Genomic DNA, 14,636 nt, shown 5'->3' on the forward strand with positions numbered 1-14,636 from the left:
TCCTTCGCAGTTTTGTACATTTGCAAAGAGTGATTCTTTACAGTCTATGGTGTGCAGAGCTGCATAGTCTTCTTAAAAAAAACTATTGAAAACGGACAGAATGTGGAGGCGGAGCCACAAGAAGAAAACACTGAGCTCACACATGTCTTGGCTCCTGTCAGCTCCACTCAAACTATTTTCATTCAGTGAGCGGCGCCATCTTTGGCGTCCGCTTTCCAGCAAACAGCAGAGACCATGGGCAAGAGTAAGGACCTGAGCGACTTTGAGAAGGGCCAGATTGTGATGGCAAGACGGCTGGGCCAGAGCATCTCCAAGACGGCAGGTTTTGTGGGCTGTTCCCGGTTTGCAGTGGTTAGTACCTACCAAAAGTGGTCAAAGGAAGGACAACCGGTCAACCGGCGACAGGGTCATGGGCGGCCGAGGCTTATTGATGCGCGGGGGGAGCGGAGGCTGGCCCGAGTGGTCCAGTCCCACAGGAGGGCTACTGTGGCACAGATAGCCGAGAAGCTTAATGCTGGCTTTGATAGAAAGGTGTCAGAACACACGGTGCATCGCAGCTTGCTGCGAATGGGACTGCGCAGCTGCAGACCAGTCAGGGTGCCCATGCTGACGCCTGTCCACCGCAGAAAGCGCCTGCAGTGGGCTCGGGAGCATCAGAAATGGACCATAGAGCAATGGAAGAAGGTGGCCTACTCTGGTGAATCACGTTTTCTTTTACAGCATGTGGATGGCCAGGTGTGTGTGCGTCGTTTACCCGGAGAAGAGATGGCGGCAGGATGCACCATGGAAAGAAGGCAAGCTGGTGGAGACAGTGTGATGCTTTGGGCAGTGTTCTGCTGGGAAACCTTGGGTCCTGGGATCCATGTGGATGTCACTCTGACACGTACTACCTACCTGAGCATCGTCGCTGATCATGTACACCCTTTCATGGCAGTGGTATTCCCTGATGGCAGTGGCATCTTTCAGCAGGACAATGCTCCATGTCACTCTGCAAAAACGGTTCAGGAATGGTTTGAGGAACACGATGAAGAGTTTAAGGTGTTGACTTGGCCTCCAAATTCCCCAGATCTCAATCCCATCGAGCATCTGTGGGATGTACTGGAAAAACAACTCAGCTCTATGGAGGCGCCACCTCATAACTTCCAGGACTTAAAGGACCTTCTGCTAACTTCTTGGTGTCTGATACCACAGGACACCTTCAGAGGACTAGTGGAGTCCATGCCTCAGAGGGTCAGAGCTGTTTTAGTAGAACGAGGAGGACCCACTCAATATTAGTCAGGTGGTTTTAAAGGGGAACTTCGGTTTTTTTCAACCTGGGGTGTGTTTCCATATGTCATTTCATACATGTGAGTGATGGAGAAATGAATTTTCGACATAGCTCCAGTATTTAGCCAGGCAGGCAGCTTAGCAGCTCAGCTAGCAGCTCAGCTAGCGAAAAGTATGGGGCAACTTGCCCCCCCCCCCGCGTCAAAGTCCGCCCTAATGTGTTTTTTTTCCCCCACACTGACCAGCTCAGATAGTCTCAACGAGTGTCCCACAACATACTAGAGATGAGAAGTGAACAAAAACCTCCACATTACGTGGCGATCACTCTTTGTTGTGCTCTGTATCTAAATCTCAGGAAGCTAGAAAGCAAATCTCGTTCCGAAATCTCGCACCAAAACACCAGTTTCATACAGACCACATACATTTCATACAGACCACAACAAAGAGCGATCGCCAAGTAATGTGGAGGTTTTCGTTCACTTCTCATCTCTAGTATGTTGTGGGACACTCGTTGAGACTATCCGAGCCGGTCAGTGTGGGGAAAAAAGCACGTTAGGGTGGACTTCAACGTGGGGGGGCAAGTTGCCCCATACTTTTCGCTAACTGAGCTGCTAAGCTGCCTGCCTGGCTAAATACTGGAGCTATGTCGAAAATTCATTTCTCCATCACTCGCATGTATGAAAAGACATATAAAAACAGACCCCAGGTTGAAAAAAACCGAAGTTCCCCTTTAAAGTTCAGGCTTAAGTCATTATATATACACTACCGTTCAAAAGTTTGGGGTCACCCAGACAATTTCATGTTTTCCATGAAAACTCACACTTTTAATCATGTGCTAGCACAATTACACAAGGGTTTTCTGATCATCAGTCCATTAGCTAACACAATGTACTATTAGACACAGGAGTGATGGTTGCTGGAAATCTTTCTCTGTACTCCTATGTAGATAGTTCATTAAAAATCTGCAGTTTCCAGCTAGAATAGTCATTTACCACATGAACAATGCCTAGACTGTATTTCTGATTATTTTAATAGAAAAAAAACGGATTTTCTTACAAAAATAAGGACATTTATAAATAACCCTAAGCTTCTGAATGGTTGTGAGTACATATATGTAACTTTTTTACACTTTAAATTTACCTGTATGACAATAAATGAACCTGTTGCAGTATATAAATATATATGAATATTTCTGTATATTATATCTCTAAAAGTCTAATCAGCATTACTGTCCAGTGTGAGGGACATGGGGTTAAATAGCTACACAATAAAATCTTTTCACACAGATGTAATAGATGTTATTTTAATAGGTGTTCAAGAAGTAATAGTTGTGTCAGCAGATAGTGTAAAAGGAATAACAGTTGCATCAGCAAACAGTGTTATGACATAGGAATGGGAAGGGTGGGTTGCTGAGGGATCCCACACTAAGCAGGGGTTCCAGTAAGGCAAGGCAGCACGAAACAACTGGGCTTTAACAATCAAAAATACATATCTGTCACGATGATTATCGATAACAAAAATTGGAGAAAGCACATGTACAACTTATCAGATGAAACTGACATAAGAGAATTGGCATTTATCACCAAAACGACCAAAGGAAGTCATGATCTACATTCCAGTAAAGGGCAGGTAAGCTTTAACTCGTTCATGTATCAATGGATGCATATTCAGTTGTATATTTCATTGTTTATTTGACTAAACCTATGAAAAGGAACAGTAATAAATAAGTCAAAACTCAAGCATTCATATGTTCTGTTTCAGGAGTGTTGCTGTTTTATAAACTGTCCTGAACAGACTTTCACTTTAACTGCAAAAGAAAAAGAAGTAGCAAATCTTGGAAAGATATTGTCCCACCACTCAAAATGCAAGAATCTCTCAGTTACCAGTCTTATGGATGCTTCCACGGTACAGTAAGTCCTTTGGACTTAAATCTTCCATACATTTCCACCAAGTTCACAGAGCAGCAGCTATCTTGTCTTAAGAACTGTTAGTTGTAACAAACTATGCACCTAAGGAACAGTATACCATCATAGCATACATACAGTACAATCAAGACTGAATTAGAAAAATACAAGTACAAAATGATTACATTCAAGAAGACAGTACTAGCACAAAAGGGTATTATAGTCATTTAGGTAACTAATATAGGAATTTCAACATTATAGAGATTTCTAGATAAAAAAACTGAGGGGATATGGAAATGACAAATTTATGGCTGTTCTGTAGATGTGTGATTTAGTTATTGACTGGATTATATATATATATATATATATATATATATATATATATATATATATATATATATATATATATATATATATATATATAGTTAAAATGCATAATTTCCATACACTGGGTAAAAATTATATATTTTCTTCAAAGCCCATGATAATTTTGGTTTGGGTCATAAGGTGCAAATACTGTATAATAAAAGAGGCATTGAGATGTGCCCTTTTGTTGCACTTAATTCCAACTCTGGATTTAAACACCAAGGAAATCCCATTTGATACACAGGATGAATTGTGCTAATATTGTTACCTGAATATTTAAAACACCTAAAAAAATTCAGTGCAACTGTTATGCAAGCTCTCTTTTTTTTTAAAACAGGATTTCCATTTGAATATACCTTTCCCTTTCTTTGGCAAATGTCAATAAACTCACTTGCTATAAAGAAATATATCTCTATTTTGGGGGGGAAGACAATTTCTTTGTCTTTGCAAAGAACTACACTGATGGCCACCAGTGGAAGAACTATACAGTTTACTGCTTGAACAATAGCATCCTTAAAATAGCTTTCTGTCATATCTCTGTGTGTGTGTGTGAGTGTATACATATACATATATATATATATACACACACACACTCGTTGGCATACTGTGGGTCCTGTAATGTTAACTTGGAAACATGCAGTAAGTTTGTTAGAGTTCAAGCACAAATTCATAGAGGAACTATAGATTTGTTGCATGTAAACCACTACTTACACACAAGGGCCTACGTAAGCAAACATCATTACCACGTAACAATGCCTTGATTTAGGAAAAATACATACTATTTTAATACATAGCAAATCACTAAGACCCATATGTTTCTTATTTGACTGTCTTGTCATTAAGTGTCAAAAAGCCCTCTTAACACATACCAAAGAATTTGTGAAGCGGTCATGGACATATATGAGGGTATTTCAACCATTTCTCAGCCTTATCCGGAAATGACGTAACTCCCATTTTGGAGCGTAGCTGAATGCTATAAAACTGTCATCACTGTCCAGGAAAACTCACATTTTTTGAAATAACCAAAGAAAAAAAGGAGAGGAAAGTTTAGATGTGGCATGCTGTGCACCTGTGCTGACTGCTACCTGTGCTGTGTGGACGGTACGTTGTCCTGGAGCACCAGCACACCAGCTCCAGTCTGTCCTCTCCTTGCAAAGAAATTACAACAATCATTTGAATATTTGTGGAAGTGATATTAGGCTTATAGTATATAATTCTGCCCCAAAATGAGAGCTTTGTCTCTTGCATCTGGGTGAGGCCAAGAACTTTTTGAAGTACACTCGTATATACCTCCACAGGTGAAAAAGCCACCAATTTTTCAATGCCTACTTGCTTACCATGTAAGCACAGATGTTTCATTCTCTATGAGCTTGAACTTTTTTTTTGACAACAGTCCAGTAAACTTGACCTCAGGAAAAACCAATGAAGTTGGTCAAGTACCTACTAAAAAGAACATCATAAATGCACACACTTTTAAAGTTAGAATGGTAAAATAGGAAAACAAAAAAAGCTACACAACTTATAAATGTGACTGGATCTAAAATGTGATAGATGTAGTACTGGTCTACACAGAGGAACAAAAGGCTGTTGGGTCAGGAGGAGAGAGGTATTGCTGGGCAGCCTGCACAGCTCTCAGTTAGCCTCGATCAGCATGTGTCAGCAGCTCTTCCAGGTTCCACCAGCTCTTGGGAAGACGAGAAACCTACAGTATAACTGCATCCTTATGCATTTTTACAGCTGATAAACACTAAACAGAAGTATGGCCAAGACAGACGCAGGGAATGTAATGATTCTGACCAAACATAAAAAAAAAACCCAAATAAAGAACACCAAGTTTCATGTATATATAAATACTTCTACAATCAGAACATTGATTACATGTGACCTCTGAATAGACCATTACTTGGCAATAAAATCTCAAAAGGCCAAAAGGAAACGAATGGGGAATTAATAAATGCCTCGTCACCAGAGGAACCAGAGCACAGTGCTGTCTGATTTGGACACATCAAATCCATATTTAGTTTGTGCACAAAATCAGAAAAACAAAAACGGCAAATTTAATTCTGCATTGTTTTTATTTTATTCTTTTTTTTTTTTTTTACTAACTTGCTCATTTAATGAGACTTGGAATATAAAACAATTTAATAAAAGAAATAATTCTTTGAGACTGACTAACACCTGACCCTTTGTGTAGCAACTTGTAGCTGGCTTTAGCCAGGTCCTGAGGGCATTAAAGACACTATTGAGACAGGCTATGGCATAAGAAGCGTGACTGGTGGAGACGAGGCATTTTATCATTACCCTTCCATGAGCAACTCAAACTTCAGCAACGAATTAGTGCAGTTTTTACGGAATAAACACCAACAATAATAACAAAAAAAAATAAATCCAGAAAATAAGTTGCACACGAGAATTTCACCGTTCTCACTGCTACGCAAACTGCAATAAGATCAAGTATTGACAAAGACTGCAATTCACTACTGAAAAATGTTTACTCTAACTGTGGGACTGTGATGGCATTGAAAAAGAAGCTAGTCGAGGGCTTTGTCATGGCAAAGAATGTGGAGGTGGGAGGTTTAAGGCTATATTTTAATCACTTTCACTCAACCTCCCCGTCACAATAAGCAGTTTATTAGCAGACCTACAGTCTCATAAGCCTGACTGAGACACTGTGAACTTACTATTCAAAGATAAACAGAACAAATACCCTCAGCTACAGTCCCCTCTGGTTCAGAAGCAAGGGTATGCACAGGCCTACTTGTCACATTCAGTCTAACATGATTATTGGGAGCTACCACACACTGTTTATAAGTAGCATCATCTAAGCGTACATATCAACAACTCAGCCATGATTTCTTCATAATTTGAGCACACTATTAGTGCACCACACAGAAACATTATGCAAGTAGTTGGTAATAGAGGTCTATCCATCATTATAATTTACCCTGGTTAAAGTAATTTTGGGTTGAAGCTGGAAGGACTGGAAGGGATAAGAGCTATTTAAATATAGAGGTATTGTAGCAGAGGTGGAGGGAACTCTTCAGCAGGTGTGTGTGAGGTAAAAAGATGGCAGAAAGCTGTGTTTGCCTATAAAACAAATGCAGTGTTGGGTATTTTCCCTACCTAAAACGCCATTTTTTCAATCGCAGGACTTGACCTCAAAAATGGCCTCTATTTGACAAAACAGTGCACAATAAACCCATGACAACCATCTCTATAAGGGAAGCCATGCACTAGGAGACAGCTTGGTTCTTCCACAGGTCCTAATAGAAAATCTAAGCAGGGCGAGGACTTAAGAAAGGCATCCACCCTCAACTAAAGGAAGGCTTCAGGGGAAAACACTGAGAGAGCAAGGAGCAGGGACGAGGAGGAGAGGGTCTCTTTTCCCCACCATAAATCCCTGCTCAAGCAAATTCACCACGAGGGGGAAGGTGGAGTCTGTCCCAAGCTTCCTGATCAAGTCTTCGCTCAGCGTGGGGTTACCACTGAGGAAAGTAAAGCTACACTGCCAATGTCCGTTTTGTGGCTTCAAATACCAGCAGCAGCAGAGTTTCACTGATCAGCGCAGGAGATGAGAACTGCAGTCTGGCCGAGCTCTGTCTTTTGACTCTCGGCCAAGCCCCTCTGGCCCCTGAAACAGACCATTAGAGAAGACTTTAGAGGAGTGTGTTCGCAGTTTTTAAGGAGTCTTTAAAATTAAAGCATACACTGGAAAAGAAATGTCCCTCTCAAAACAAGAAACAAAATTATTTCAAGGAACTTTGACCTTGAAAAAGGTGAAAAAAACTGCCAATAGAACAAGTGAAAAAGAGCTTGGTAAGATTTCTTGAAGTAAGATATGATATTTAGTATATTGAGATCTCAAAATTAGCTAATAAAACTTATTTTAAGCTCTATTTTACCAGGATTCTCAAGCTTGGGTATCTTAAAATAAGCCAGACGTGCTAAAAAAAAAAATAGCAGTTTTTCACTCAAAATAGATTTTTGCTTTCATATAACCTCCTAATTTCTGCTGTCTTCATTTACAGGCACCAAAAAATATTGTTTGTTTATTGTTATTCTCTTGAAAAAAATCCAAAAAATAGGCACAATTTACAAAACCTTCAGGAAGAAAATTCCAATAATTCCTTAAAAGTTTCCCTTAAAAGTTTTATTAAAAAAAAAATCACCCAAATTTGGCAAGAAAATTCTTGTAAATATTTTCAAAAAATGAGTAAAAATCTTCAAAAAACAATCCTAAAAATATCTAAAGTGATTACAGATATATCAGTAAAACATCTAATATTTTCTTTAAGAATATTTACAAAAAAATCAACCAAAATCCAGCAAATTTTGCTGGATTTTGGTTGATTGTGGATGTTCTTAAAGAAACGTTTTTAACATTTCTTTTTTCCACCGAAAAAATGTTCAAAGATTTTCAGGAATGTTGAAAATGTGGACATCAGAAGTTTCACTGTGAAAATATTTTTTCCACATTTTCAAACTTTAAAGCGGATCAATTTTGACCTGCAGGATGACACGAGGGTTAAACTTATTTTGAGTTTTCTTGTAAAATATAACTCAAAACAAGATAATTTCAAGATTGTTTGACTTCACAAGATGTTTAAGATGCATTGTCTTAAAACAAGTCCCTCCATCTGCTGAAACGTCACTTGTTAAGAGAATTTATCTTAAATCGAGTGGGATGAGACATTTTGACTAAAAATAAGACAAATAGACTTGGTAAGATTTTGAGTTTTTGCAGTGATAGCACTTTTGCTTTAGGTAATATGCCTGCTGTTGTTTCATCCCCAATAATGTCACCAAAATATAAAGAGAGCTTCACAGTGCAGGGCTCAGAGCAGTACCATCTGTTTTTCTGTTTTTGGAGCTGTGTTAAGGACTGTGTTATTTGATTCGGTTTTAGATTGTATGTGTGCATCTGTGCATCTATGTATACATGCACTGTACTTTACAAGACTACACTGCAGTTTGATGATAGCAATGCTCAGCCATAACGCTGACTTCTTGTTTTGCTTATAAAAACACCATGTGTACATTTTAACAAGTTTTTTTGTTTAAAAAAAACTTGATTTACACAAGAGAGGGTCTCTAAGTCAATAAGAGTAATAGGATGGCACTTATGAAGTTCACTCTAAATAACGAATGCAAGACAACAACTGAAAGTGAGAAGCTCTTTTAGACCACACATATGTGCCAAGTAAGGACAAATGTGTTTGCATGACTAGTTACTGCATGAGGTCTAAAAGATACAAGATGACATGCTAAAGAAGGAGCTGATGATGTTTGATGAAAGCATTTAGAGGTAGCTAGCCTCTATTTTAGAAAATAAACAGTTTTAAAATATTTGCAAGAGCCATTTTTTTTTCATAAAAAAACTGAATTAGCAGAGATTTTAGAAGTCAAACTTGTCCTGAATAAAATGGTAGAACAATTCAAATCTAACTAAGCTTTTGTAAATAAGCACTCATCCATCCACTATCTATACACCACTTAATCCTCTTTAGGGTCAAGGGGGACAATTTAGAGTTACTAATCAACTTCAGCAGGTTTCTGGACTGTGAAGGAAGGAAGCCGGAGAACCTGGAGAAAACCCACGCAATGTACTGGGAGAACATGCAAACTCCATGCAGAAAGATCCCAGGCTCAGGTCGAGACATGAACCAGCGATCTTCTCGCTGCAAAGCGGCCCTACATAAACACTCATCTATTAGCAAAAAACCCAACACATTCACATCCAGCTGTAGCAGGCGATAACCTGGAAAAGGCAAAAAAACTAACAAAAAAGCTAGTTCCCCCCCTCTCTATTCAACATTGCTCCGCTACACGAGCTTCAGACACTGCAACGATAGTCAAGCTAAAAGTCAACCTTAATTCCTCAGGGATTGGAACCCCAGTCTCTAAAGTAAAATCCTCCCATTGCACCACCAGATCATGTACTCACAAGGACTTTGGTGCTATTTATAGTATCTCAGCTGATCTGTGAAAAGCCCCATGACTGGCTAAAAATCTTCAATCATGGGTTACCTAAAGCTTGAAAATAAAGCGAGAGTTCTAGTTTTCTCTCAGACAATGGAGACAATAGAAATTTTGCTCAATGATGCTAAAAAGAATCACAAAATTAGCTAAGGGTCGGGGTTAAAAATGTTAATTGTAATTTGCAAAATTTTTTTTTACAGCACACGGCATATTAAAGTGGTTGATACAAAATATCTTAGCATTATTAGCATTGTAATCATGCTAATAATGCTAAGATATGCCAAAGTCAAGTGAATGTACTCCATGTTGTTGTGCAGAAGCTCGGCTGTCTCTACCTGTGAACGTTTTCCATGGCTGCTACCTCAGCAAGGGCAGCCAAGCTCAAGAAAGCAGGTAGCTCTTGTGGTACGGTGCTCCTCTCTGCCTCCTCTGCTCTGGGATTACTGTAGCACCCTTTTTCATTGCATAAATTCTGTTGGGATAATGGCTTCTTATCCTGTTCCTGGTTCAGGTCCCTTGTTTTGTCCTCTGTAGTAAAAAAAAAGCAAACATGTTCATTTCTCAGGAACATCACAAACATTTATTTTTTTTATTGCCAGATTGATGACATGGAACCCCCTTAATAATTTTAAAAAGTAGCAAAAAGAAAAAAACTCAAATTATTTTTTCATTTTTGATGAGATATTTCAATAATTGAAGAGACAGATAAAGACAAATAACTGAATAAAAACCACTGAATGAAAAGATGTGTAGCACTTTTGACTGGTAGTGTAAATGACATAAAGGAAAAGTGAACTGGTTGAGAAGATAAAAACATCAAGAAGCTGTATCAAGCAGCTGATTACATCATTCTAAAATAAAGTACAATATTAAAATAATAGCATAAACAATAGAGTACCTGCCATTTTCAAAGTAGATCATATATTTTAAGATCAATCTACTTCCAGATGGACTGATCAACTGATCCATCATTCATCACTCACCTTCAGCTGGAGAAACACTGCCATCAGCTGTGCGAACCAAGTGTGTGATCTTGGTCTTCCTAGCCTTCCTCTTCTGGCTACCAACTAGCATCTCCATGTTAGTCATACCCTGGACATCAGGGCACATTATGGCAACAGGGGCACATGATTTGGCTTTTGAAGCTGAATCCAGCATCGTGGAATCACTCTCTACCACGGCTGTGGAGAACAGATTCATCAGAATGGACTTCAGTGACTATTATACATAGGTGGAAATGAAAAATCAATGGCACAAATGCAGTAATTCTGCCTAGGAACACCATGACAATGGATTTGAAATCGATATGTGATTCAAGTGCAGACTGTTGGCTTCAATTTACAAAACTATTGATTCAACCAGTAGGATTTACAGCTATTTTCTACAAAGTCCAATTTTCATAGGCTCAAAAGTAATTGCACAAATGAATAAATTGCAGTTATAAGGCTTACTGTTAATCTTGCCTTTGCAGTCAATGACAGCCTAAATTCTGAAACCCTTGGACAAAACCAGATGCTGAGTTCTCTTTGAGATGCTCTGCCAGATCTTTGCTACTGCCACCTTTATTTGTTGCTGATCAGTGGGTCTTTCTGCCCTCAGTTTTGCCTTCAGTAAGTGAAAAGCAAGCTGTTCTGGGTTGAGGTCAGGAGACTGACTTTTTAATTTAAAAACATTACATTTCTCTGTCTTAAGAAGCTTTTGGGTTGTTGTCATGATACGTTTTGGGTCGTTATCCATCCGTACTGTGAAGCGCCATCCTATCAGTCGTGCAGCCATGCATCTGAAGCCGAGGACAGCTCTGTACATTTTTAGAATTGATCCTGCTGCGTATATCAGCATTCACATCATCAAGGAGCACCAGTGACACAGTTCCGACAGCCACACATGCCCATGCCATGACACCGACTCCATACAGTCTGTAGATGATGTGCTTTGGATCACTAATTCTTCCTTTCTTTCTCCATACTCTTCTCATCATTCACCTGCTGTTGACTTGACTAGATGCTAGAAGTTGTTGCTGTTTATCAAAGAATGAATTCTGTGGTCATCACTTGAGCCGTCTTCTGTGGTGCTTCAGGTTTTCTGGTACTGCTAAGCAAGCCCGTGCATTCCTTCTTTTGAAGAATGTACCAAATTGTTGTTTTGGCCACTCCTAAAGTTTCTACTATTTCTATTGCTTGTTCTTTTTTGGTGTTTCTGCATAATGGCTACTTTCACTTGAACAACTATTTGCAGATACTAAATGCAAATGCAATACTTAAAATCAACTCCAGGCCTTTGATCTCCTTAATTTGCCATTAAATGATGAGGAAAGAGGCCCCACTGCTCATTGATCAGTTGCCCAATGCACTTTGAGCCTGTGAAAATGGAGGAGCTGTGTAATAAATGGTTTAAAGTCCGAAATGGTTCATGCAATAGTTTTGCTGAAGTATTTAAATTAAAGGTGAAAGTCTATACGCCAATCACATTTGATTGCTTCATTTTAAGTCCATTGTGGCGGTGTACTGTAGGAAAACTACAACTTCTTCATTACAAGGAGTTAAGTTACAAATACAACAATTCTACAGTCATGTATTTGGCATCATTGTGACTTAACGCTAAAGTGAATAGGCTTGAAAACAGAATTCATCATGAATATTCCTTATTAAAACAGCTGTTTTATAGTATAAATAGTGCAAGTTGAAACATGAGTGTTGTATATCTCAGTGGAGGCTAGCTTACTTGTTGACAGCAAGCTAATAGAATGCTTGAGTTTTGAAGGAATATTAAAAGTCCCCTGCAACATTTTGATGATTTTGAGAGCATTGCTAATGGTTGTCTGTTGGCACATCTTTGACAATGTTCACACCCCGGCTACAGAATGCACAAACATCAACATTCTAGTTCACCTTCGTCCACTGCACGTGCTTTCTCCTTTTTGTGTTTGTGCTTCCTAACAATCTTGTGGAATGAAGTCTTTTTCTGAGATGGAGATGGCCCTGATAGAGCAAAAGAAAAAAAAAGAACAAAGAAAAAAAGAGCATGGAAATGCTATGTTATGCAGTCCAAATGTTTTTGTTTTAACAAAGAGAAAACTGGTCAAGAATACCAAAGTGTCAGAAACGTGAGTGAACAAACAGCAGCAGGGTGGGCTATGGATAAGATGAGAGGACATTCAACATTCATTGCGTGTATACAGTGGGGAAACCACTGTTAGATTTTATTCCTACCTTTTCTAGCATTAGACGCGTCCTCTTGAACAGATGAACTCTCAGTCTTCTTTTTCTTTGCCACAGCTGTCCCCTTTTTATCAAATGTCATTGGGCTATACTGTGGCAGGCTGTTGAACTTCTTTTCAAACTCCTCCTCCAGCTTCCCTAAGCTGACAAGTAAAGTTCAGAGTTCAACATCACTGACTGTATCATCAAGAGCCAAACTTAACCTTAAAGACATACTGGATGTCAGAGTAATCTCTACTATGGTTTTCACGTGCCCACTGAAAAAGTATGCTATGGAATCGTGGTCCAGTCCCACAGGGTTAACATTATGAGCATTATAACTAAATGCAAACACAATAAACACATGAAGTTAACAAAAAAATCTGTTTATAAACCAAAATGTACTCTAGATTTTCGAGTCATCAAAGCAGCCATTTTTGGCAGATATAACAGCTGAACACACTCGTGGCATTCTTTCAACAATGGAAATCAAATATTCTTCAGAAAGTTCTTCCCAGTTCTGTTGCAGAAGTTCCCATAAATGTGTGGCACTTGTAGGTTGCTTTGCTTTAGCTCTTCTGTCCAGTTCATCCCAAACCTGCTCCATGGGGTGTAAGTCTGGAGACTGTGCTGGACACTCCATGTTTTCAAGCTTACCATCTTGTTCTGTTCTCCTAAGGTAGTTCTGGCATAGCTTGGACTTATGCTTTGGGTCATTATCTTGCTGTAGGATGAATCCCTGATCAGTTAGGAACATACCAGAGGGTACTGCATGGCGCTGCAGAATGCTGTGGGAGCTGCTTTGGTTCAGGGTTCCTCTCATGCTGTACAAGTCATCAACCCTGGATCCAGCAAAAAACAGCCCTAGAACATCACGTTTCATCCTCCTTGTTTGACAGTTGATGTCACACACTGAGGAACCATCCTTTGCTTACTCCATGGCGTATAAAAATCCTGCGTGATGAACCAAAGATTTCAAATTTTGATTCATCAGTCCATAATACCTTCTTCCAGTCTTCAGTAGTCCAATGGTGGTGTTTCATGGCCCAGGCAAGCCTCTTTTTCTTATTCTGACATCTTAGCAATGATTTTCGTGCTGCAATTTGACCTGTCAAACCTGCAACTCCAAGTCTTCTCTTCACAGTTGAAACTGAGACTCCTTACTACGACCACTATTACTCTGTTCTTGAAGCTGTTGTCCTGTGAGAAGCCCATCACCAAGCTGTTGACTCTCAGAAACTTCTCTTCTGATTCTGTTGTGGCTTTGGGCCTTCCAGACCTCTTCTTGTCAGAGTTTCCGAGTGCCTTTTGATGATGAAGACAACTGGACTCACGGACACCTTGACTTTCTCTGCAAAAAAAAAAAAAAAAAAAAAAAGAATAGGAAGAAGAAGAGACATGACTCACCCTTGTTGTGAAGAATCATCTTTGGACTTGGACTTTTTCAGCTTCTTGGGGTTATTAGGTCCCATCTGTGAAACTGTCCAACTGTCATCACCCCAGTTAGCATCATGATCAGAAGCACGGACAGCTCCTCGTTTACCTGAAGAGACATGTACAGCAAGTCAGACAAATGACTGAAGATACAGTCAGGGCCACAAATATTTGACATTGACACAATTTTCATCATTTCGGCTCTGTACACTACCACAACAGATTTAAAATGCAGCAGTCAAGGTGTGCTTTAAGTGTAGACTTTCAGCTTTAATTTGAGGGTATTTACATTCAAATCAGATGAAAGGTGGAGGAATTACAACACATTTTATACATGTGTACTCCACCTTTATGAGGGACCAAAAGTAACTGGACAATTGCCTGTTCAGCTGTTCTGTGGCCAGCCGTGTGTTATTCACTCATTATTTCATTTACAAGGAACAGATAAAAGGTCTAGAGTTCATTTCAAGTGTGGCGCTTCTATTGGTTT

The 14,636-nt window shown here is 39.3% G+C and overlaps 1 protein-coding gene across 9 annotated transcripts in view; it reads right to left on the bottom strand.

Moving 5' to 3' along the window:
* Positions 1–2,555: 2,555 nt before the first annotated feature.
* LOC110954081 (BBX high mobility group box domain containing) overlaps positions 2,556–14,636 on the bottom strand; it is a 35,819-nt gene continuing 23,738 nt past the window's right edge. For 7 of the 9 annotated variants that reach the window (XM_051937434.1, XM_022198383.2, XM_022198384.2 and 4 more), the window contains 6 exons: positions 14,120–14,255; positions 12,725–12,876; positions 12,404–12,493; positions 10,499–10,696; positions 9,851–10,043; positions 2,556–7,167 (listed from right to left, as the gene is read on the bottom strand). In XM_051937434.1, coding sequence (XP_051793394.1) covers positions 7,089–7,167; positions 9,851–10,043; positions 10,499–10,696; positions 12,404–12,493; positions 12,725–12,876; positions 14,120–14,255 — 848 coding nt within the window. In that variant the 3' untranslated portion in view covers positions 2,556–7,088. The remainder of the gene's footprint in view (positions 7,168–9,850; positions 10,044–10,498; positions 10,697–12,403; positions 12,494–12,724; positions 12,877–14,119; positions 14,256–14,636) is intronic. The other 2 variants (XM_051937435.1, XM_022198387.2) reach the window with 1 other exon arrangement.

This window comes from Acanthochromis polyacanthus, chromosome 17 (assembly GCF_021347895.1).
Source record: "Acanthochromis polyacanthus isolate Apoly-LR-REF ecotype Palm Island chromosome 17, KAUST_Apoly_ChrSc, whole genome shotgun sequence".
Taxonomy (NCBI): Eukaryota; Metazoa; Chordata; class Actinopteri; family Pomacentridae; genus Acanthochromis; species Acanthochromis polyacanthus.